We start from the raw sequence: 23819 nt of genomic DNA, 5'->3' as shown, positions 1-23819 counted from the left end.
TAGCTGGGTGTCAGCGGAGGCCCCGCTGCTCCTCATGGGAACGCTGGTGGAAGACGAAGGTGATGGCAGTGGAGGCAGCATCCCAGGTAGCCTGGAGTACCTCATCTCTGAGCCCCCGCTTATCAGTGCTATGGTTCCATTGAGCCAGGTCTGAGGTGCAGTCAGAACCATCAGGGGGTGGCCTGACCTGGTAGTTGTTGACACAACGGCAGCAGCGCAACCTGGGGGCAGAGGGCAAAGCTGTGGTCACTATACATCCCTGCTCCACACTGTGCAGGGAGTTCACAGACAATGGCTAGCAAGGATACTTCACCCACCTATCATGTGTGTCACTGAGGCTAGCCTCATCCAGGGTAAACAGCTCCTTCAACTCGCCCAGAGAGAAGTGACGCTCCACATCCTGTTCCTCATCTACCACACAGCTACTCAGTGCCTTTTTGTGGCTCTGACGCTGAAAGATCTTCTCCTCAATGGTTCCTGCCTGGGAGAGGATGGGGAGAGCCAGGGAAGCAAGGGCTAAGTCATACCCACACCTAAGGGGGCAGGAAAACCCAGGGGTTGAAACTATAGCCACCAAGAGGAGAGAGAAATGAAAAGGAAGAATCCTGCAGAATACTTCTGCTCAGCTGAGCCCATTACCCAGCCTGTCTCTTGGGAACATGACATGTGCATGTCTGCCCACCCGGGATATTTTCTGTACCAATGGAGGGTTTCACGGCCTGGCTAAATTCCTTCAGGGTAAACTGAGGTTTGTCTATAGCAGCTTCGTCAGACTTCCAAACCAAGCGCAAGTCTCACTCAGTAACTATTATTTGGGTATCCTACATTAGACACTGTGCTAACGCTAGGATATAAAGAATAATCAAATATGATCCCTACTCTTGAACTCACAGACTAGTGAAACAAATAGACATATAAGTTAATTGGTACAATAATAGGTTTCTGTATAGAATACCCAGGAGCTCACAACAGGGACAGAGGGAATAGTGTTGAAAAGAATGAAAATAAAGATGGTCCTTAAGCTGAATCTTAAAAAATGAATCAATAATTTACAAAGGAAGGGAGAAGGGAAGGCATTCCCAGCAGAGAAACAAAGGAAGAAGTCTGACCTACTGGAGGACTCTTGAGTTCAGCCTATCTAGAGAATAGTGGAAGTGTAATAAGAGCTGGGACTGAGAAAGTCAGCAGAGGCCATAATGGAGAAGCTTGGGTGCCAGGCTGAAGAGCTTGACCCTGTCCTGGAAGTAAGAAAAAGCAAAATCAGAATTTTTAGAAAGCTCATTTTGGAAGCAGTATGTGAAAAATTGGTTAGGATAAAGAATCAGGAAGATGCTGCAATGTCCAAGTGAGAGATTACTGTGACTTTAGCATGGCACGGAGAGGGTGGTTAGATTAAGGAAATATCAAGAAGGTAAAATCAGTGGTAACTGGAACATGGCCTAGTAGTATGATGCCCAAATATGGGTGGATAATGAAGCCATTAAATGACAAAATTCAGAAGGGGAGGATGTTTCGTCATGATGTATCTAAAGTGCTCAGGTAGAAATGTACAGTTGATGATGGATATATGAGCTAAAAGTTTTGTTAGAGACTTGTCAATACAATGAACATACATAATCACAGAGGTAGGAAAACCAGAGTGGAGTTTCCAAAGAGAAGAGTTTTAAGATTAGTACTCAATAGTGTCAGATACACAAAGAAGGAAAAATCAAGAGTCTCTTGGCAATTAGAAAGACAGTAACGGTACATTCAAAATAAAATAGTGTGATGAGTGAGTAGAAGATGAGGTAAAGTTAATGTATAAGCTTTGGAAAAATTTGACAGTGAATGGCTACAATAAGGATTGAGAAATTGTTTTTAAGGCAAGAGATACTTGAGTATGTTTGTAGACTTCAGGGAATAAAAAAAATTAGGAAAGGACAGAAAGTGTTCTGGAGCAGAGCTGGAATAATGAATCTCAAGCAGAGAGGAAGAGCATGATCTTCCTCTGAGACGGGAAGGGAAGAACAGGTGTAGAGATTTACAGAAGAGAGGATTCAAGCCTGGTAGCCAACTTTTTTTCTTTTAAAGATTTTATTTATTTTTAGAGTGGGGAAGGGAGGGAGAAAGAGAGGGAGAGAAACATCAATGTGTGGTTGCCTCTTGCGCTCTCCCTGCTGGGGACCTGGCCCGCAACCCAGGCATGTGCCCTGCCTGGGAATTGAACCAGCAACCCTTTGGTTCGCAGACTAACACTGAATCCACTGAGCCACCACAGCCAGGGCCCTATGTTTTTTCTGCAAGTAGGAGGACAAGGTCTCTGCAGAAGGATAACAGACAGGGTTAGCAAGGAAACATGAGGACAGTGTTGAAGACTTGAAATAGCTGTTGAAGGAAATGAGGTATGGCCCAGCCCAAAATGGTGAACATGAATTTGTGGTAGTACCAATCCATAAATGCAAGTTTATCTGGTGTAGAAGCTGAGAACAGCTGTAATGATCCAAATGAAGAAGGTATTAGGGAAGGAGTACCTGAAAGGAGGCACAATTAGGATCAGGCCGAAGAGAAAAGGTAGCCAGGCTAGATTTGGGGACTGGACATGGTACTAGGGACGTTAGGTTGAAGCAGGTGTAGGAGGTATAAGAAAGCTGGAAGGACAGGAAGTGATAGCTATTACTAATGATAGCTATTAAAGTTCTGGGTACTATGTGAAGTTTTGGTACTGTTAAAATTCCACAGTGTAGCCCCAGGAGTAATTAAAATAGGGAAAGGTCAAGGAAACAGGAAGGCCAGAGTGCTGGATAACCTTGAAGTCCACCAGCATGACAGCTAGATTTGGAGAAGAAATAAACACTGAGCTGGTGTCCAAAGTAATCGGTGCATTAGGAAAATAGGAGGTAAATTACTGTGGAAAGGAAAAGAGGGTACCAAGTCAGACAACATGAGCTGCAAGAGGAACCAGAGGGTGGACAATCTGCATGATCACGGAGAACTTGGAGAATGCCAATACCACTCCTTAGCACCATGGAACATAGAACATGAGAAGACTACAAGGCCAAGTGGGAGAGCAGAAATCAGGTATGAGGGAAAGCAGGTATCCTGTGAAAAGGATGGGGCCACAGGGGAGTTTGTTAACTAATGAAGATGCATCCAGAGGGCATTGTAAAAAGGGAATGGAGTGGAAAGAAGAAAATACAAGGCTCCAGGCCAAGCCCTTGGCCACTGCTAGAGGCAAAGGGGCCAAAGAGAGACACTGAAAAGCAACCCAAGATGGTCCTGAAGGTCTTATTTCATGACCCACCACTACTCCACCCTTACAGACAGCAGGCGATAGATATAGCAGGTCTTCTTTTGACCATCACGCCAGACCCGAGCCATGGCTTGTTCATCATTAGCTGGGTTCCAGTCAGGATCAAACATGACCAGTCGGTTAGCTCCAATGAGATTGAGGCCACAGCCCCCAGCTTTGCTGCTCAGCATGAAGACAAAGTCCGGGCTCTGGAAAGAGAGGAGCAGGAGAAAAAGAATATTTTGCAGCCTGAACTGGAATCCTACTTGGCCCAGTGAACTGTTCTCTCTTACACATTAGTACTCTTATGCTCAGACTAATTATGACAACCACCAGTTGGCCTACCACCCAACTTCCCAGCCTACTAAGTCAGGTCCAATACCAGCCATCACCCACAAGCCTAACCCCAGCATACCCACAAGAAAAAAAACAATCCAGGAAGACCCTAGGACAGAGCCCTCTTATAGCTTCTCTTTCAACCCTTAAGTCTGATGTTACGACATTGGGGGTACAGGGACAGAAGCTGTGCCTTTACCGATGGACTGTTGAAGCGCTCTACAACCTTGGCACGCTTCTTAATGGACATGGTGCCATCCAAGCGGACATATAAGTACCTAAAGGGAAATCCAAAGGTCAAAACCCAAGAAGAAAGCAGAGTTCCTTGGAACCAGAGCTACTGAAGGGACTAAGCTAACCATGCTTGAGACTGTTTATGCACAGCCTAAGGCCCCAGGCTCCCAAAGGGAAAGGCAAGAGCTAGGAGCCAGGATTCTGACCTATGGGAGCACCTGAAAGACCAGGGGCTGTTTTGCTTGGTGATGAAACTAGGACCATAACATCAATAAGGAAAAGTCCCTCCTGCACCCACATCTTGGTCCACATCCACCAAAATCAGAACACCTATTTTCCTAGGGGAACAGTAGAGAGGCACCCCTTTGGCAGCCTCTCTTCCCTACCTTCGGGCCCGGCAGAGCTTCTCAAAGAGGTCCAATGTCTGGGTATAATTCGACACCAACACTACTTTGTCACTGCTGCGACTTCGGGTCACCGCCAGAATGTAATCAAGGACCAGCATCTTACCTGGGGAGATCAGCAACTATTAGCACCCCCAGGTCATCCCAATGGCCCACAACTCTTACTCTTGATATCCTGCCTTGAGTCAAGATAGATCTAGAACAAAGAGACAGTTCCCCACCCCTCCTCTCAGAAACCAAAAAACTGATAGGAAAGGGCTCACCTGACAGCTGGGGCTCTAGAGCCTTGGAGCTATAACCAGAGGGGAATATGTCCAAGGCACCTTCAAAGCCATCCTCCTCTTGTACACACTTGTCATAGATTAGAGCTGGATCTGGGGGTAAAAATAAAAACCAAAATGCCAGCTACATTGCTTTAGAAAGTTTCCACTTCAGTGCTCATTAGAACACTCTCTAGAAGCCTACCCAAAAGACCTTCTTCAGTGCCAGGTTTCCTTGGTCCCAAATTCCAGTGTGGAGTCAGTGTCATCTGGGACCATAAATGGACAATCTTGCTTACTAATGTGTTCTCCCAAAGAGAAGGGAGCTATACCAGAGGCATTAAGGATTGTTATTTATTCACCTAACATTTTATATGCACATGTGTACATGAACACACTTACACAGTCCTATATATACCCCAAGCATCAAGTATGGGCTGTGCAGAGGACAAGCTAAATTTTTTCAAAGCAAAGGGTCTGGTTTACAGAGTATACAATGCAGGGTTCATGCCTTGAGGAGCGCTGGAATCACATGTGGCCTCTATGAGGACTCTGGACAAGAATTAGTAAAGGTGGCCGGATCACCTGAGGGAGCCTACACTTTCTTGCTCACCCTCACAGAGGACCTCAGAGCATGGACACAACTCACGATTACAAAGCTTCTTTAGTGAGGTGATGGAAGAAAGAGAAGACACACTCATCTTGCCCTCGCGCAACTCCTCTGCTGGCTTGGCCTGTCTCAGAAACCTCTGGTATAATTCAGTTTGAAGGGGTGTCAGCCTGAAAAAAGGCAAGCTGGGTCAGTAGGAAATGCTGAACCACACGTTGGCCCTCTAAGGACAACTCAGGAGCTGGGCTTTTACTCACTCCACACCCCTAAGTTGAGTTCAGTACCTACAACAAACCACCTGCTCGATCTTCACAGGCAGATACTTAGAAAGGATATCAGATGTCCTCCGTATCAGACACCTAGACAAAAGAGGATAAAAAGATAAAAGGGCTGGTAAAACCACCACGCAATCTACCAGAATAGAAGTTACTACCCAAAGGACCAAGACTGACTCTTTTGTAGTATCAAATGTCAGAGCCCCTTCAGCCCTATGGCAAAGATATCTATATTGGGGCCTCAGTCCTAGAAACAGAGACCCTTTCAAACGGTCTAGCTTTGACTGACAACTCTTTCTCTTCCCCTTCAAAAGGATAGCTGGTCTTCAAGCAGCAGCCACAGTCTCCCATTGAGCCTGGTGCTCTGGCTGGGAAAGCAAGCTCTAAACCACTAAGTCCTTAGGGGAATTTGTGCATTTGCCCAAATGCCTATTGTCATATGGCCCAAGACTCAATGAAATTAAGCCCATACCTCCTGGCAGACCAGGAAGAACAGGAATCAGGCACCTAAGCAGCAGCTCCTAATACACTGACTCATCTTCCTGCCATCTAAGATTGAGAGTGAGAGGGCCCTGGCCAGGTAGCTTAGTTCGTTAGAGTATCGTCCTGATACACCAAGGTTGCAGGTTTGATTCCTGGTCAGAGCACATACAAGAATCACCTAATGAATGCATAAATAAGTAGGATAACAAATCAATGGGTTTTTTTTTCCTCTCTCTCATCAATAAATAATAAAAAAATAAAAAATAAAATTGAGAATAACAGGTGGCAATTGAGAAGGGCTAGGCTCTTGAAGACGTAAATCATTAAGTGTATTTCATATATACCTACAACAGAGGAGTCCAGAATGACCCGCCCTCCTGGTTATGTCACCCCCATGGGAAAAGCCCTCTCAGCCTGGGAGTCACATCTACCAGATATGCTTCTCCCTGTCCAAGAAGGCTGTGAAGCCTAGGAAGGGAAGCCTGGTTCTTCAGGTCTAAGACCAAATGACAGGGAGCTTCTGAAATATTAACAATGCTCCAAGGGATATTTTGCTAAGGAAGTCCAACAGAGTCAGAAAAGAGCTTCCCCAGCAGGTTGTTAAGCAACCCAAAACCAAACTATAGGGCCCAGGCCAGGAAGAAAGCGGGGAGTTGGCCTGCAAGACCCCTTCATTTATTTAGTGGCTATAAACAGGGCACAGATCCCACTCCCTTTCTAGAATCCCAGCCCTCATAGGCCAAGGCCCCAAAAGATCAGCCTTGGATGACTCAGTTCACAATTCTGATGAGCTCAGTTGGGAGAACCCAAAGAAAGGTGCTGCCACCTAGCCCCACCCTGCCATTACCTATTCACAATGCTGGTGAGCTCCCGCAGTCGCTCCTCTCCTAGCTGCCTGTCTGCCTCACTGGCAGCTGCATCTCTACCCTTCAAAATTGGCAACTCAAAATGCTTCTTGAACTCATGTGCTGTTCCTAAACACAGGAGAGAAGGGAAAATTAAAGAATGTAGAAAAAGAATGATTTTCCCACTGCCATTAATGGCAAACCACTTTGCTACAGACCAACCTTCCTGCCAAGACCAAAAAAGCTGAACAAATTACAGGCAATTGGTTGAATGAATCAGAGTTACCAAAGCATCGAAGACTAAAAAGGCCAAATAGTGAGATAGTAAATTAAAATCCAAATATATAACTAATGACATTAACTATAAATAGACAAAATAATCCAATAAATAGACAATCCAATTGTCAGGCTGGATTTTTTTTTTAAAGAGCCCATCTATATGCTGCTTATGAGAGATGAAGTAGCATGTATCAGTACAATAAAGTTCATGCTATAGTACAGACGAACCTTGAAATCAGTACACTAAGTAAAAGAAGCTGGAAACAGAAGGTCACATATGATACGATTCCACTGTTATGAAATAACTTAAATAGGCAAAGTCATTGTGATAGAACACAGATTGGAGGTTGCCAGGGCTTAAGGATAAAGGGGAAGCAGGGCGTGACTGCTTAATGGGTTTTCTTTTGGGCAGAAATAAAAAGATCAGGTACCTTACAAAAGACCTATTAAATGCTATTCAACTTTATTCAACATTAGGCAAATACAATGAGATATCACTAAATGACAACAAAATGACTAAAATCTTTTTTAAAAATTTAAAGATAAATATTGGTGATGATATGGTGCCATGGTCAACAAACTACAGCCATGGACAAGCCACCTGTTTCTGTAAATAAAGTTTTATTAAACATAGCCATGCCCCATGCCCATTCATATACATTTTATGGTTGCTTTCGTGCTACGTTAGCAGAGCTAAGTAGTTGTAACAGAGACAGTTTGGCCTGTGAGCCTCTAGCTGTCTCAGGAAAAAGCTGCTGACCCCTGATACAGAGACATTGGAATTCTCATACTCTGCTGATATAATCTCTTTGAAAGTGATTACAGAGCTGAACACATGCATAACATATGACCCAGCAATTTACACACTTAGGACAGAGAAATGCATACTATGCCCAGGTAAAGACATACACAAGAATGGTCACAGCATCGTTATTCAAAAGAATAAATAACTGGCCTGGCTGGTGTGGCTCAATGGGTTGGGTATCGTCCTGCAAACTGAGGGGTTGCCAGTTCAATTCCTAGTCAAGGCATGGACCTCAGCTGCGGGCCCATTACCCAGTCAGGGGTGCGCGAGAGGCAACCAACTGATGTTTCTCTTGCACATTGATGTTTCTCTCCCTCTCCTCCTCTCTGCCTTCCCGGCTCTCTATAAATATATAAATAAAATCTTAAAAAAAAAAAGAAAGAAAAAACTGGAACCGACTCAATTGTCTATCAACAGAATAGATAAATTGTGGTAAAAGAGAATATTTATTAAAGGAATATACAAAAATGAAAAACTAACTACAGGCAATGATATGGATGATTTCTCATAAATACAATAAACAAAAGAAACCATATGTAAAGGGATATGTGATTACATTTTTATAAAGTTTAAAAATATACAAAAACCAATCCTGAATGTAAGGACAGTGTTTACTTCTGGGGGAAAAGATGAAAATAGTGATCAAAAGGTGGGGGAGAGTGCTACTGAGGTGGTGGCAGTAACTGATTTGGTGGTGTTTACTCAAATGTATTCTTTGTGAAAATCTTGCTGCTCTGCTGGGTCTCGCCTAAAGTGATTTTCCTGAACACTGTCAAGGTGGGGTGGTACAAACTGTTCCACAGACACCTATGTGCAAGAACTGCCCAAACTGTGGTAACCAGAGGCTGGGAGGAGTGGAAAATAAGGGGTCATTATTTAATGGGTAGAGTTTCAGTTTGCAAGATAAAAAAAGTTCTGGAAATGGGTGGTAGTGATAGTTACCCGACAATGTGAATGTACTTAATGACACTTAATTGTACACTAAAAAATTATTTAAAAAAGAAACTGCCCAAGACAGTCTGCTCTGAAGTCAAAGATCTTGTGAGGCAGCTAGGATGTGATGAGCAAAAATCTCTGGAGGTGGAGTACAGTATTTTCAACCACAGCTCATGGTGACCCCATGCCTTGTATATAGCCTGCCACTTCTGCAGTGGAAAAATGGCCAGAGTAGGGAAATCCTAGCCACAGCAATCAGATGAGGAAAAAATAAAAGGCATCTAAATTGGAAAACAGGACTGTCATTATTTGCAGATAACATAATACTATATATAGAAAACCCTAAGGATTCTATCAAAAAAAGAACAAAAACAAAACATTAGAACTGATAAATTAATTCAGTAAAGTAGCAGGAAACAAAAAAATATTCAGAAATTGGTTGCATTTTTATACACTAACAATGAACAATCAGAAAAAGAAACGAAGAAAACAATCCCATTTACAACTGTACCAAAAAAATAAAATACCTAGGAATAAATTTAACCAAGGAAGTAAAAGATCCACTTGGAAAATTGTAAGACATTAAAGAAACTGAAGAAGATACAAATAAATGGAAGCAAATACCGTGCACATGGGTAGGAAAAATTAGCATCATTAAAATGTCCACAATACACAAAGCAATCTATAGATTCAACACGATCCCTATCAAAATACTAATGGCATTTTCCACAGAACTAGAATAATCCAAAAATTTATATGGAACCACAAAAGACCCTGAATAACCACAGCAATGAAAAAGAACAAAGTTGAACGGATCACACTAACTGATATCAAACTATACTACAAGGCTACAGTAATCAAAACAGCATGGTTTCAGCATAAAAAGACATATAGATCACACAGATCAATGGAACAGAATAGAGTCCACAAATAAACTCATACCTATATGGACAATTAATATATGAAAAGGGAGGTAAGAATATACAACAGAGTAAAGACATCCTGTTCAATAAGTGGTGTTGGGAATACTGGACAGACACATGCAAAAAAATGAAACTAGACCACCTTCTTATACCATATACAAGAATAAACTCAAAAATGGATTAAAGACTTAAATGTTAGATTCAAAACCATAAAACTTCTAGAAGAAAACATAAGCAGTAAACTCTGACATTTCTCTTAGCAATATTTTTCCTAATATACCTCCTTGGAAAAGGGAAACAAAAGAAAAAAAACAAATGGGACTACATCAAACTAAAAAGTTTTTGCACAGCAAAGAAAACCTACCAAATGGGAGAAGATATTTGCAAATAATATATCAGATAAAGGGTTAATATCCAAAGTGTATAAAGAACTAAAGAAACAACCAATCCAATTAAAAAATGGATATAGGACCCGAAAAGACACTTCTCCAAAGAGGACATACAGATGGCCCATAGACATATGACAAAATGCTCAATATCACTAGCCATCAGAGAGATTCAAATTAAAACCACGATGATATATCACCTCACACCTGTCATAATGGTTATCATCAATAGGTCAACAAACAAGTGTTGTCAAGGATGTGAAGAAAAAGGAACCCTTGTGCAAAGTTGGTGGGAACACATATTGGTGCAGCCACTATGGGAAACAGTATGGAGGTTTCTCAAAAAAATTAAAAATGGAACTGCCTCATAACCCAGCAATTCCACTTCTTGGTATGTATCCAAAGAAACCCAAAAAACTAATTTGAAAAGACATATGCACTCCTATGTGTACTGCAGCTTATTTACAATAGACAAGATACGGAAGCAACCTAAGTGCCCATTGATAGATGAGTGGATAAAAAAGTGGTGGTATAGCCCTCGCTGGTGTGGCTCAATGGATTGAAAGCTGGCCTGCAAACCAAAGGGTTGCTGGTTCGATTCCCAGTCTTGGGCACATGCCTGGGTTACAGGCCACATCCCCAGTACGGGGCGCATGAGATGCAACCACACATTGATGTTTCTCTCCCTCTTTCTCCCTCCCTTCCCCTCTCTAAAAAATAAAATAAAATCTTTAAAAATGGTATATATACACAATGGAATACTGTTCAGCCATAAAAAAGAATGAAATCTTGCCATTTGTGACAATGTGGATGGACCTAGAGGGTATTATGCTAAGTAAAACAAGTTAGAGAAAGACAAATCCATAGATTTCACTTCTAAGTGAAAGCTATAGAAATAAACAAAACAAAACAAAACAGAAACAGACTCATGGATGCAGAGAACAAACAGAAGGTTGCCAGAGAGGAAGTGGGGGTGAAAGACTGAGTGAAAAAGTAAAAGGATTAAAGAAGTACAAATTAATAATTACAAAACAGTCACGGGGGTATAAAGTTCAACCTAAAGAATACAGTCCATATATTGTAACAACGATATATGTTGCCAGGTGGGTACTTGAATAATTGGAGGGAATCACTTTATAAATTACATAATTGTCTAACCACTATGGTTTATACCTGAAACTAATATTAAAAAATATTATGCCCTGAATAGTGTGGTTCAGTGGGTTGGGCTGTCCCGCAGACACAAAGGTCGCCCGTTCAATTCCCAGTAAAGGCAGACACACGCCTGAGTTCCAGGCCAGGTCCCAGGTTGGGGGTGTATGAGAGACAATCAATTGATAATTCTCTCACACATTGATGTTTCTTTCTCCCTCTTTCGTCTTTCCTTCCCTTCTCTCTAAAAACAAACACAATCTTTTAAAAAAATAATATTGGATGGCAACTTTAATTTAAAAGTAAAAAATTTTTTAAATCATGGCCAGAATGAACCTTGCTGAGTTGCTTGACAGACCCAAGGTCTCCCAATGGCTCCCCCTAACAAGAAAAGTCTTCCTACAAATACAACTAGCATTCTCTCCTTTCTTTCCTCAGCTAGAGTTACAGGTAAGGCTCCCCTCTAATGTAGCAAACAAAGCTGGATTCTTACCTAGGATGCCTGAATTAACAAAATGCACCAAGCTGAAATACTCAAGGAGATCATTCTGGATGGGAGTCCCCGAGATGAGCACCCGCCGGCTGGTGTTCAAGCTGTCCAGGGCCTGGTAAGTCTGATTCTCAGAGTTCTTGAGCCTATGTCCCTGAAAAGAAATTAATTCTCACTTAGGCCTGGGCGCATTGTGGCATCCCTAATGTTGGCAATGTCTTGTGTAGAGGATCCAACCTCTGGCCATCAGTCCAGAGCACCTTGCCCTCATCAGAGTTCCAAACTCTGCTTACTCCCTCTTTTGGCAGATTGGCACCATGGGCTCTCCTCCCACTTGTCTCCTCCAAGCTCAGCATTCCCCAGTGACTGACACAGCCCTGGGATGGCAGTTCTCAGTAAGGAGGCTCTGACACACTTTCTCCTACCACCCAGACCTTTGAGAGTCAAGTACCTCATCACATATGACCAGTCCAATACTCCCTTTCTGGAGGACTCCAACATGAAGGCGGAATGTCTCATAGGAAATGATGAGAATGGGAGAAGGCACTCTGGCTCCACGCTGGTTCATGAATCCTTCTATGACAGAAAAGGTGTCAAGAGAACAAATTTTAGAATATCTTAAAGAAAAAAAAGTTTGGCCCTGGTTGGTGTGGCTCAGTTGATTGAATGCCAGCCTGCAAACCAAAAAATCACCAGTTCAGTTCCCTGTCAGGGCACATGCCTGCGTTGCAGGCCAGGTCCCTAGTAGGAGGTATGCGAGAGGCAACCACACATTGATGTTTCTCTCCCTCTCTTTTTCCCTCCCTGCCCCTACCTCTGAAAATAAATAAAATCTTAAAAAAAAAAAAAAAAAAGAAAAAGTCTGACAGTTCTTTAATTTAGCCTGGAAATAACTATTTCAATTACTTTCCATGGGCATTCTCTTCTCTGCCACCTCTCATTGCCCTCAACCCTGGCCATCACTGAGCACACATGTAAGGAAGGAGCAAGTTGTGTAGAAGACTGTGAAGGCTCCATACCCAGCTTTCGATCTATCTCGTCCTTAGAGCCTCCATCGATGGCTAGAGGTTGAATCCTTCCTCCAAGCCATTTCCCAACTTCATTGTACCAGTTCTTCACCAGGCTGGAGGGTGACACGACCACCGCCTTGTCAATTTCTGGCTTGCACTCTGGACTCTGGCGCAAAAGCGTCCACATCAACGTGATGCACTGCAGCGTCTTGCCCAGGCCCATCTCGTCAGCCATGATGCAGCCGTGGCTGCCCGGGATGCGCCGACTGGTGACACACTCCCACAAGAACTTCACTCCCTGGGGAAGAACGGGACCCAGCCTTTGTCAGCAACCACACTGCTGCTATTCCAGAGACGGCAGCCTCCCAGGCGCAGGCCCTAACCCGTACCCCATCCCCACCCCCCACCACCAGTTACCTCTCTCTGATGAGGCCGCAAGACCTTACTGAGAATAGGATCAACGACCACATGGACAGGGAGTTTTTCCCTGAGAAAATATAGCAAAGAAAATATGGAGCTCAGACATGGGCAAGGGCATGCCCTCAGCAAGTTGTGTCCTGCTGATCCAGAAGCCACAGAGGCAACTGCCTAAGAAAGGACCTTCTTGGCCAGGTAACCAAACCACAGTAATTTCTTGCTCCATGGAAATTTAGGACAGGGGATGGGTCTCCTATGTCATCAACTCCCACTGAATGGACATGCCTACATGCTCTTTCCCAGGCGGTGGCCTTCCCCACCTACCCACTCTCTGGATGGTGCAGCAGTCATGACAGCACTCTGAAAACATGTGCCAGGCCCAAGGACAAGTCATGCCAAAATGCTCTCTGCCCTCCCAGGTATGTGCACTTACAGAGGACCAGAACTGCTCAAGAAAATAGCAACACACATACTTGTCAAGCTTCAGCTGCTCATGGGCACTCAGCGGGGGAGGTTCATACAGAATCAAGGCACCTTCTTCCAGGGGGTCATGGAGGGCCCGGCGAATCCCAGCCCTTTTGAGGCCCAATGCCCGAGAGCCCAGAGGACCTAGAAACCAACAAGCTGTTACGTAAGCCCCTAAGTTGAGGAGCTCCAGCAGGTCCAGCTCAAATGCCTATTCTTCACGTAACCTTTCCCATGCTTCCACATGACCTATATCTCTGTCCCCAGACCACTCCAAACCCAGTTTGGGCAACTCTACCCGATCATTATTCCAGTCTGCCTCAGATCAGAGTTTTTACTGTTTTACTTCCCTATTCAACTACAAACTTTTGAAGGGCTGGGTCTTATTCCTCTCAACTCAAGTCAATCCTGGAAAGGTCTAAAACCCTAAAAGGGCCTTTTAAGACTTAAGAGTTCTTAAGAGTTGGCCTCCTTCCTTCCAGTCCCAGTTTTAGCACAATGCTATGCTCTACATAGGACAGGGAAAACTTTGTAGAACCTAGGCCTCCAAGAGAGTCAGCCTCATAAAGGAGTTGCCACTGAACACTCTTGGACCAAATGAAACCTCACCCTGGCCCACCAGGAGCTTCCTGAGCACTGGCACATCCCCATCAAACAGATGATGGGCAATCACTCTTGGCAGCCCTTGTTGAAGCTTGTCAAACACAGCTTTCTTGAGGTCTCAGGGGAATCACCCAATACAGAGTCACCATTGGACTGGCATCTTCAATTCCAAGGTAAGCTTGTATGTACAAAAGCTGATGTTGTGATCTATTCAGGCACATTTTCACATGGCTGAGTCAAAAAGAGAAAGGTCTCCATTTTTACCTTGATAATTTGGAATGGGGATTTTGAAAGGCTTTGACAAAATGCTTCGAATAAATGCTTCCTAAAAAGAAAGGAGAAGAAACAGGGATTCAGCAATGTTTGGAGATGTTATGGAATACTATTTCTACAAATGCAGACTAAAATGTCTATTTAAGCATCGTAATACAGTGAGAACAATGTATTTTGATCACATCTCACTCAGATGCCTAAAACTTAAAGAGATGAGCTCCATATTAGGTTTGTACAACAGCTCTCATGATTGTGGCTTGACGTAAGGTTCTACAAGTACCTGGGGACAACAGAGGGCCACTGGCCAGTGTCTACTAGCCTCATTCAACCATAAGGCTCATTTCCATTAGCTCACGAAAGACCATGCCATTGTGGACATCTAACTATTCCTTAGGGTGCAACACTTAATAAGCAAGTACCACACACTTACCCAACCCTGTAACCAATAAGGAACTTCAATGTCTGGATTCAAACACTGTCCTATTGGGCTACATCTTCCCAAGCATACCTCACATTTCTATTTTTTGTCATATCAATTCTGCCTACTGCACTTAATTCCCACATCAGCCTCCTTGAGAACTAAACAGTTCTCTCAAAGAGAAGGAGTAACAGGAGTAGTACTAGTAAAGTAATAATATTAACAGTAACAATAGCAAAAATGACAACAATGATGACTAACAGTGCGTGCCAGATGCAGTACTAAGCCCCTTGTATTCGTGTTACCATTTAGCCCTCACTAACAGCTCTCTGAAGTCCATATATCATCAACATACCCAGCCTACAGATGAACAAATTTAGGCTGGATCATTGTCACTTTCCCAAGTCACACAGCCATGAAAGATGCAGGACTTCCCTCATTCTAAGGCCCTTTCTTGTAACCAGGAGGCAAGCTATATGGCCTCCTAACCTAACCTGTTTGAGTACAGCCATGTGGATCAGCCCAGTCAGCTGCTTCTTGCCACGGGAAAGCACAAGAAAGGGAACAACATGATAAAAGGGACATAAGAGAGAGGGCAAGCCAATCACCAAGAAAAAGAAAGTGGGAAATGGGTGAGAGGAGGTGGACATATGTAAGTCCTAGAGAAGAGTGGCCCTGGTGTTTCTTCCCGCCCCCATCAATTTAATATTTATTTTCACTTTATATCCAGATGTCATATTTTCTATATTAAAATATAATCATGCTGACTCCCCCCAGTCTCCCCAACACCCTTGGAGAAAAAAGTGAAGAACTTTACACAACTTGAATGGCCCTGCTGTTTCCACCTCAGTGTCTTCAGAAAGCCCCTGTGCCATCACCTGGGCCTGGAATCAGCACTGAGCTCTAGGGCTGGGGCAGAAGAGGAGGCAGGGGAGTCCACAGCGCTACCTCCTGAGCTGACTCTGACAACTCCCATCAAAGTTCTGGGCTATTCACACCTGAGCCCTCTAGGAAATTACAGTAGCCTGTGAACCTCAACAAAAATGAGCTGGAAGCCAAGAAAGCAAGAGGAAAACAAGAGCAAAAACCCTAAAGGAAGTTTTAATGAAAATACATTAGTGGAAAAAATTAATAAAAAATATTCCTTCTAGCAAAAAGGTAGTTTAATACGAAACAAGCAAGCCTGCCTTGCCCTGAAATGTTTACCTTTTTATTCTGAACCATTTCTATACAGATCATTATAATTTCTAAAAACTCAAATGTACTTTAAATAGGAAAAATGTAATGATTACATTTGGCAATCTATTGGAAGACAGAAAAGAAATGTCAGAGAACTGAACTTCATTATCACACTAAATAACATGATGATAGCAGAAACCCTAGAGAAAGGTCCAAATGCATTGTTTATTTGTATACTCCTTTGCAGCTGACTAAAGTCTTTCATTGATTTTCTAAGATTTTATTTATTTACTTTTAAAGAGAGGGGAAAGGAGAAGAAAAAGCGAGAGAGGGAAACATTAATGTGCAAGAGGTACATTGATTGGTTGCCTCTCGCACACCCCCAACCAGGGAACCTGGCCCTCAACACAGGCATGTGCCCTGACTAGGAATCAAACTGGCAACTTTTTGGTTTGCAGTCCAGCGCTCAAGCCACTGAGCCACACCAGCCAGGGCTACTGACTATTTTTAATATTCATGATTATTATAATTATAAAAAACAATAATGAGAAATTCATATGTGAAAGATGCTAACAAAAAAACTACCCTCACCCTCACCCTTACTGGTGTGGCTCAGTGGGTCGGGCTTGTTCCCACAAACTGAAGGATTACCCATTTGATACCCAGTCAGGGCACATGCCTGATTTGCAGGCCAGGTCCCTGGTTAGGGACATGGGAGGGGCGACCAATCAATGTTTCTCTTACACATTGATGTTTCTCTCCTTCTCTCCCTCCTTCTCTAAATAAGTAACTAAATACATAAATAAAGTCTTTAAAAAAAAAAAAAAAGCTATCCTTAAGTCAAAGGAGAATAAAAGGAAGGAAATCGACACGCATTTCCTTTCGAATTTGGTATCAATTCTGCCTTCAGTTCTAAAACTGAAACAGTATTTTCAAGATTACCAGTATAGGAGGCTAGGTTCGAGGCTCTGTGTAGCCAAGAATTTATGCTCAGAATTTTAAAAGCAAGACTGTCAATAAAACTGGGAGCCTCAGGTTCTGCGGGGGAGAACTGCAATCTAGGGCAACTAGCATAGGAGACTGTGAGCACCCCTGGCCAAAAACATCTGGGGGCACAGGCTGCAAGACTTGCAATGGGCAGCCTCCAGGAATCTGATCTGGTAATACTCAGTTGATGCCAACAGAGGCAGGGGAGAGAGTATGTTCTCACTTTGTTCATTTAGTTACTGAAAATTCATTTCATCCTTTCCTTCTGATAAAAGAGGAGGAATATCCATCCTCTCAACCAAGGTCAAAGCTTCCCTCTTCTGAAGAGATTCACTCGTGATCAGTTTTGCCTAATCTCTCCTTTATTTCAACCTATCCTTCTCAGCTAGCTTTCTCACCAGCACTTTTTTTTTTAAGGTTTTATTTATTTTTAGAGAGAAGGGAAGGGAGGGAGAAAGAGAGGGAGAGAAACATTCATGTGCGAGAGAAACATCCATTGGCTGCCTCTCACACACGCCCAACTAGGGACCTGGCCTGCAACTCAGGCATGTGCCATGACTGGGAATTGCAGCGGCGACCTTTCAGTTCGCAGGCCGGCGCTCAATCCACTGAGCCACACCAGGCAAGGCCTCACCAGCATTTTAAAAATGCTTAACTGCTTATCTTTTAAACAAAAATTCATTTGACCTCTTATCTCCGCCCCTTGGAACTTGTACAGACAGTTTTCTGTCTCCTCTTCCTTACCTTCCATTCTGCTCTTTTCATCCTCTGAAATTACTCTGGCCAACATCACCAATAGCCTGTACAACTCTAATTCCAATAAATGTGTTAACTTTTTATCTTCCTAGACAAAGCTGGCCACTTCTCAGATATTGTGTTTTTGACTTCCATTGACTCAACTCTCCCACTATTCCTCTGCTCTGGGACCTCATGCACAGTCCTCTAATGGGTTTCCTTTTTCCTCTGCCTAACCCCCTCAAAAGTCAGTGTTCCACAGTGCTTGGCCCTAGGCTCTTCCAACTACATACACACTCACCTAGACACTACAATACACTTCGGAGGTATTAAATATCATCAATATGCTAATGACTTCAAGTCTATTTCCCATCACCAGTACTTATCTCCCAGGCTCCACACCCACATTTGCAACCACCTTCAAACCTAGACACCCGACCAGTGTCTAAGGTTAAAGCCCTCATTTCCATGGCTGCACTATGACTTCTGTGGGTGGGTCTAAGGGACTTGTGCCTGGGGCCTGATGGGAAGCAGAGTTTATGACACCCCAAAATGTGTCTTTTGGGATATTAATTGTTTTAGCCTTGTTATTTTTAATGAACAGCAGACTTGAGTGAAGCTCAGAAAGCCAAATAGAAGTTACCTTTTGTAAAAGGACATTTACATTTCTAAGGGATCTATTTGTACAAGTGTCTCCCTCACTGGACCAGGCGTGCCTTCATTATCAATGGAAAAGGCTTGGACTTAAATTTGCATATACTTGTTTACTGTGCTTTTCCTGGTCATTTCTCATAACTGATTCCACCCTCATCATTTTTTGTCTTTAGCTGATAGTGGTATTTAAGGTGATGGCTTCCGCCAAAATAGTGAGTTACTTAGCTTTCCTGGGTCTCTCCCATGTATTCATAAGGTACACATATTATTACATGTTATTAAGTATTAATTTTTATTCTGCTAATCTGTCTCATGATTATTTGATTATTAGTCCAGCCAGACGAACCTAGGATAAAGAAAAAGTTTTCCTCCCTGACAGGTCCCTTCCTCCACAGCATTCACACGGGCTGTTCCCTCCATCTAGACAATGTCCCACTTGCTTCACCTGGCCGAATCTTCCTAGTCTTCAGGTCTCAACCGAATCAGTAGGTCCCTCAGATTCGGGTCTTCACCAACCTCCAGGCTGTTAGGCCCGTTTCGTGCTCTCACCACGCCTGCACTTATGTCATATAGTTTATTGTACACAGGACGAACCAAATGAATCCCGAATGAAAAGTCCCAGAGGACTACACTGTAACCATGTAGAAACTTCATGTCTTTAACATGACCTTTTTTCCTTTTTTTGTGATTCAAACTGGCCTCATTCGGCATCCTGACTCACTTGCCTCCTAGTCCCTTACATGTTCACTCCCTTAATCATTAAACTCCCAGGGCAATGAGATTATTCTGATCAGCATCAAAAAAAAATCTTAGGAACAAAAGCCTCTAGTCTGCTAAACAGAGATAGAGTTTCAGTCAAACTAGAGATAACATCTGAGACTGTTGTGTTTCAGCTCCAGAAAGCAGGGAAACCAGACAAATCGATGTCATAGTTGATGTGGGAACCAGATGCACTGATCAACTAACCTGCCCTATCCTAGCACCAATCAATTACTAGAGACCACATCCCTCAGGTCTCTTAGTCACCATGATTAATGATTTTTCCCCTATGTAACCCATCCCCTGGAAGCCACTGGGAGCCAGGTCTTTGGGCATTGGCTCATCTGTGACTCAGGTGTGGGCCACTTCCTGAACTAATAAATCCTTGCTATTTTGTCTGTTTTTCTTTCTTTTGTTTTTTAAAAGATTTTATTTATTTTTAGAGAGGGGAAGGGAGGGAGAAAGAGAGGGAGAGAAACATCAATGTGTGGTTGCATCTTGTGCACCCCCTACTGGGGACCTGGTCTGCAAACTAGGCATGTGCCCTACACTGGGAATTGAACCGGCGACCCTTTGGTTCACAAGCCAGCGTTCAATCCACTGAGTACAACAGCTAGGGCAATCCTTACTTTCTTTGCGGCAAGCTCCTGCTCGTGTCTTACTGAGCTTTGATGCACGCAGGCAGAGACCCCTTTAGTTTGGTAACATGTGTACCATTTTTTATAGCTCAATAAACAATTAAACTTAGTGAATTATATACATATGATAAAACTATCAAAAGCAAGAGATGTTGAACATAATTCAAGATAGTGGTTACCTCTGGGGATAGAGAAAAGGGATTATGACTTTGCTGATGTTCTAGTTCTGGATGGTGGATTCATAGAACTATGTTTGTGTTTTATATGTTACATGTTATATACGTATTCTTTTGCATTTATCAAGTATTATATAAAAATGTTTCTAAATGTTTGCTGAGTGCACAAATAATCTCCATTATATATTTCCATCAACAGATTCCTATTTTTCCTTCAAAACCTTCCTGTAAAGGAAAAACAGACTCCTGTGTGTCCTCTACTCTTAATACTACACTACTTCACTTCTGACACATAAGGCAATTCTTTGGCACCACCTGGGTGTCCTACAATTTAATTCAATTCTGACATTATCAACATGGAGAATGCATCAGATTCTACAGACTGAGGCTTCATAAGACAGTCTCCCTCCTACCACTTCAGATGCCAATCCCAAGTGCCTGTGGTTCTGATGGACAGGCTATATACATTGGAAGTTCCTGCAACCCCCTCCTTGGGTTTGATTAATTTGCTAGGGCAGCTCACAGAACTCAGAAAAAGTTTACTTACTAGATTCCTGGTTTATCTCAGAGGACAGAAAGGATATGAACGAACAGCCAGACGAAGAAATACAGCAAGGTCTAGAAGGGTCCCAAGCACAAGAGCTTCTGTACCTATGGAGTTTGTAGTGTGCCATGTCCTGGCACATGGATGAGGTTCTGTTCACCAACTCGTAAGCTCTGGGGCCCTGAAACTCTCCAAACCCCTCCCTTTTGTGTTTTTATGGAGGTTGCATTACATAGGCATGATTGATTATGCATTCACTGGTGGGTTGGTTCTCCTGGCAACCAGCCCCAAGGTTAGGTGCTTTACAAAAGTCATCTCATTAACCCAAACTCAGGTGTGGTTGAAAAGGGTTATTGAAAGGCACCTTTATCCCCCTTAGTCTCTTAAATTCTAAGAGCTCAACATCACTGTCCATCAGAAAGTTTGGTGGAACAAGCTTTGGATGGACTAGTCTATAATTTTGGACAAGTTAACCCCTCTAATACTCAGCCTCCTCATCTTAAAAAAATGAGAGTTACATGAGATAATGCACAGACTCTGTAATGGTGATGGTTACTTTTGACTTTAATAGAGGCAGCAAGTGAAAGCTGTAGGGCTCTGGTACTTCTCAAATCCATGCACAGAGTCAGAGACAGAGAGATCTTGGTTCCAATACCCTGCAATAGCCTTCCCTCTCCTATGCCCTCATGTCCTCAAGGTTTCTGAGCCCCCTGAGATCTGGTGCCCAAGTACTTATAAAAGAAGGGGACTCCAAATTAGCACACATCTCTAAGGAAAGAAGCCAGGCCTCTTTCAGGCGCCTCCCAGATGCTGTGAGCAAGCCCAACTCTCCACCGAAGTCTGTCTGCTGGCTACTCTGTAGTCTTCAGGGGTGGAAGCCTGCCTAGGCAAAACAGGGCACATACATACATTGGCAGGTTATGGTTCTGACTTACATGTTGATTACTGTCCAAACAAGGTGGTCGATTTGTTAGTTGCGTCAACGCTTTCCGAAAAGGAGACTCGAAACACTCCTGGCTCTGGGTCTCACTGCTGGATTTCCATTTCTTAGGAGCCTAGGAAAGAGTTATGGGAAATGTGAAGAAGTCTAGAATACCACAATGGCAAGTAACATTTAAAATGTTTAATGGGCGGTGGGGGGTAGGAGGAGGCGGAAGAGTATAGGGGGGATAAATGGTAATGGAATGAAATACAATGAAACAGTGCAAAAAGATATAGTAAAATGCTTATTAAGTGCCAGGCAATGTGTTAAAAACTCTTCACAAATATTACCATGTATCATTTTCACAGTGACCCAATGTTAAGTATTTATTATCCTTATTTAACAGGTGAAAATGGGAGCTTAATGAGTTTAAAGAACTTGCCTGATCTGAGATGGGGCACTGGGAGAGGTGAACGAAGTAGGACTGTGAAAGGTAAGTCCACCAGTAGCATGGAGTCATGCTGCCTCCAATCTTCACTCCAGAAGCTCCAAGGAATAATTGAGCAATTGTTTGCTTTCCTCCTTGAGTTTCCCAAAGATGGGACAAGAGCACAGCTACCCTCAACTCCCAGGCCACTGAGGTCACTCTCCAGTCAGTTCATTTCATGGCAGTGAGGACCCCAGCACCAAAAACATTTTCAGGAGCAACCAGCAGCAGAGAGCACCATTTATGACAGAGCTGCACCAAGTGCTGCCCAAGTTCAAGTCTGAGACCCCTGAAAGTAGCAAGGGGCTGTCAATGTGCCTCTCTCACAGGTAGAGGAGCCCCCTGTATACCAGTGGTGCAGCTACAGAGCAAGCCCACTGAGACATCAGACAAGAACCCACTTGTGTCGGCTTGCCCAGGTACTTGAAGCTTCAATGATCCTACAAGGCACACCTGAAACAGAAACACCAGGCCCCTTCCCTCTCTCTACATGCTTTTATTCACAAACAAACCCTGCCCAAAATTGCCTTCTAGCCCTTCTTTAGCTAATCTCTTCCTCCAAAGTTTCAATGGTCAGGCCCTTCAACTGTTCTGTCTTAAGTAAATGCCATATTGTCCTATTAATTTTGATTTACACAGGTCTTGTGTAAACCAGCCCGAGAAAGCCAGAAAGGAGGAGGTAGAGCAGAGCCAGTTTGAAGCTGAACATACTATACTTGAATATTAGCAGAGACTGGAGGGACACCAACCCTCCAATATAGGCCTAAGTGAGCTCTGGACTCTAAGGTAGGCCCAATACATTTTACTATTCTGTGACTTTGAGTAAGGGGACAAAAAGCAAAAGAGTAGGCTGCTAGTCGCTGTTGGGGAGTACTTTCTTCCCAAAGCAGCCAAAGGCCCGAACCCAAGGTGCTCTTTTGCTTTTCAATACCCCTTCTTACCAGGAAAACTGAGTCGATATAAGCTTCTAGTGAGCGCTGTGAGGACAAATATTTTATCTTGTTCAATGCCTGACCCATAGTAAGCACTCATTAAAGTTTACTGAAAGAGGCTTCTGGAGGTGACTGGGTTTGTTCAGGACCCCTTTCTGCCCAAACACTCCCGCATCCTCACCTTTCCTGTCCCCTTGAGGGCCGAGTACTCACCACTGTCCGAGGCTGCCAGTCTTCATCATCAGAGGTTCTACCTTCCGGTTTTCTCTTGGCCAGCTGGCTGGGAGCTAAGCTCCTCCTCTGAAAGACAATGGAAACTGAGCACCCTCCGGAACCTTCCAGCCTGAGTCCATCAGACCCAGGCACAGACTACCGAGTCTCCTCTAGGTCACACTTACCATCCTAGCTAGACCCAGCCTAGCTAGACCCAGGAGCATAAAATATCAAGTACCCATCAGCAAAAAGCCAAAGGCACGCAGCAGGTGAAAATATTGAACCAGGACCTGGCAAAGAGCGGGCTGCTACATTAACGAGAGCATAGCTAATTAGAGAGGCAACATAGATGGAGGAAATTCTGCCAGTGGCTGGGGCTTGGTCCGGAATTTGAGAGTAGCCGGTTAGTTGAAGTCGGAGAGCAGGCCAAGAGAAAGTATTCAAGCAGAGTCTGGGATGGGAGGCGATGAATGGAGTGTCAGGCTGGGCAGAGTGGAGTCGGTATAATGATCCCAGATGGGTGTGAAAGAAGGAGTAATCACAGGCCAAGAGAGGGAGAGGTGGATGAAAATCCGAGGCCTGAGGAGGGAGAGGCGCCCGAGCCCGGGGAAGGGGAATTTCCCAGGTCTGAAGTGCAGATGCGAGATCCGGACTAAGGGGGGTCGAACAGGGATCCAAGCAGGACAATCAAAAGACCCGGGCTTGGGAAGAGAACCCCAGG

General features: G+C 43.6%; 1 protein-coding gene across 1 annotated transcript; it reads right to left on the bottom strand.

Annotated features, from left to right (window-relative positions):
* Nucleotides 1-10: 10 nt before the first annotated feature.
* On the bottom strand, nucleotides 11-23322 carry RAD54L (RAD54 like). Its single transcript, XM_054572217.1, has 18 exons — nucleotides 23284-23322; nucleotides 23099-23185; nucleotides 21480-21599; nucleotides 14446-14506; nucleotides 13587-13722; nucleotides 13114-13183; nucleotides 12706-12994; nucleotides 12138-12262; nucleotides 11690-11840; nucleotides 6718-6844; nucleotides 5397-5471; nucleotides 5152-5282; nucleotides 4506-4616; nucleotides 4225-4348; nucleotides 3804-3882; nucleotides 3298-3477; nucleotides 318-481; nucleotides 11-221 (listed from the first exon to the last, which is right to left on the bottom strand). Exons 1-18 carry the CDS (start codon nucleotides 23320-23322, stop codon nucleotides 11-13), a joined length of 2280 nt encoding a protein of 759 aa, XP_054428192.1.
* Between the last annotated feature and the right edge of the window lie 497 nt (nucleotides 23323-23819).

The sequence above is a fragment of the Pteronotus mesoamericanus genome, unplaced genomic scaffold, assembly GCF_021234165.1.
Source record: "Pteronotus mesoamericanus isolate MK-2021 breed Mesoamerican mustached bat unplaced genomic scaffold, CSHL_Meso_final contig_221, whole genome shotgun sequence".
In the NCBI taxonomy this organism is placed as follows: domain Eukaryota; kingdom Metazoa; phylum Chordata; class Mammalia; order Chiroptera; family Mormoopidae; genus Pteronotus; species Pteronotus mesoamericanus.
This window is presented reverse-complemented; position numbering and strand designations above follow the sequence as displayed.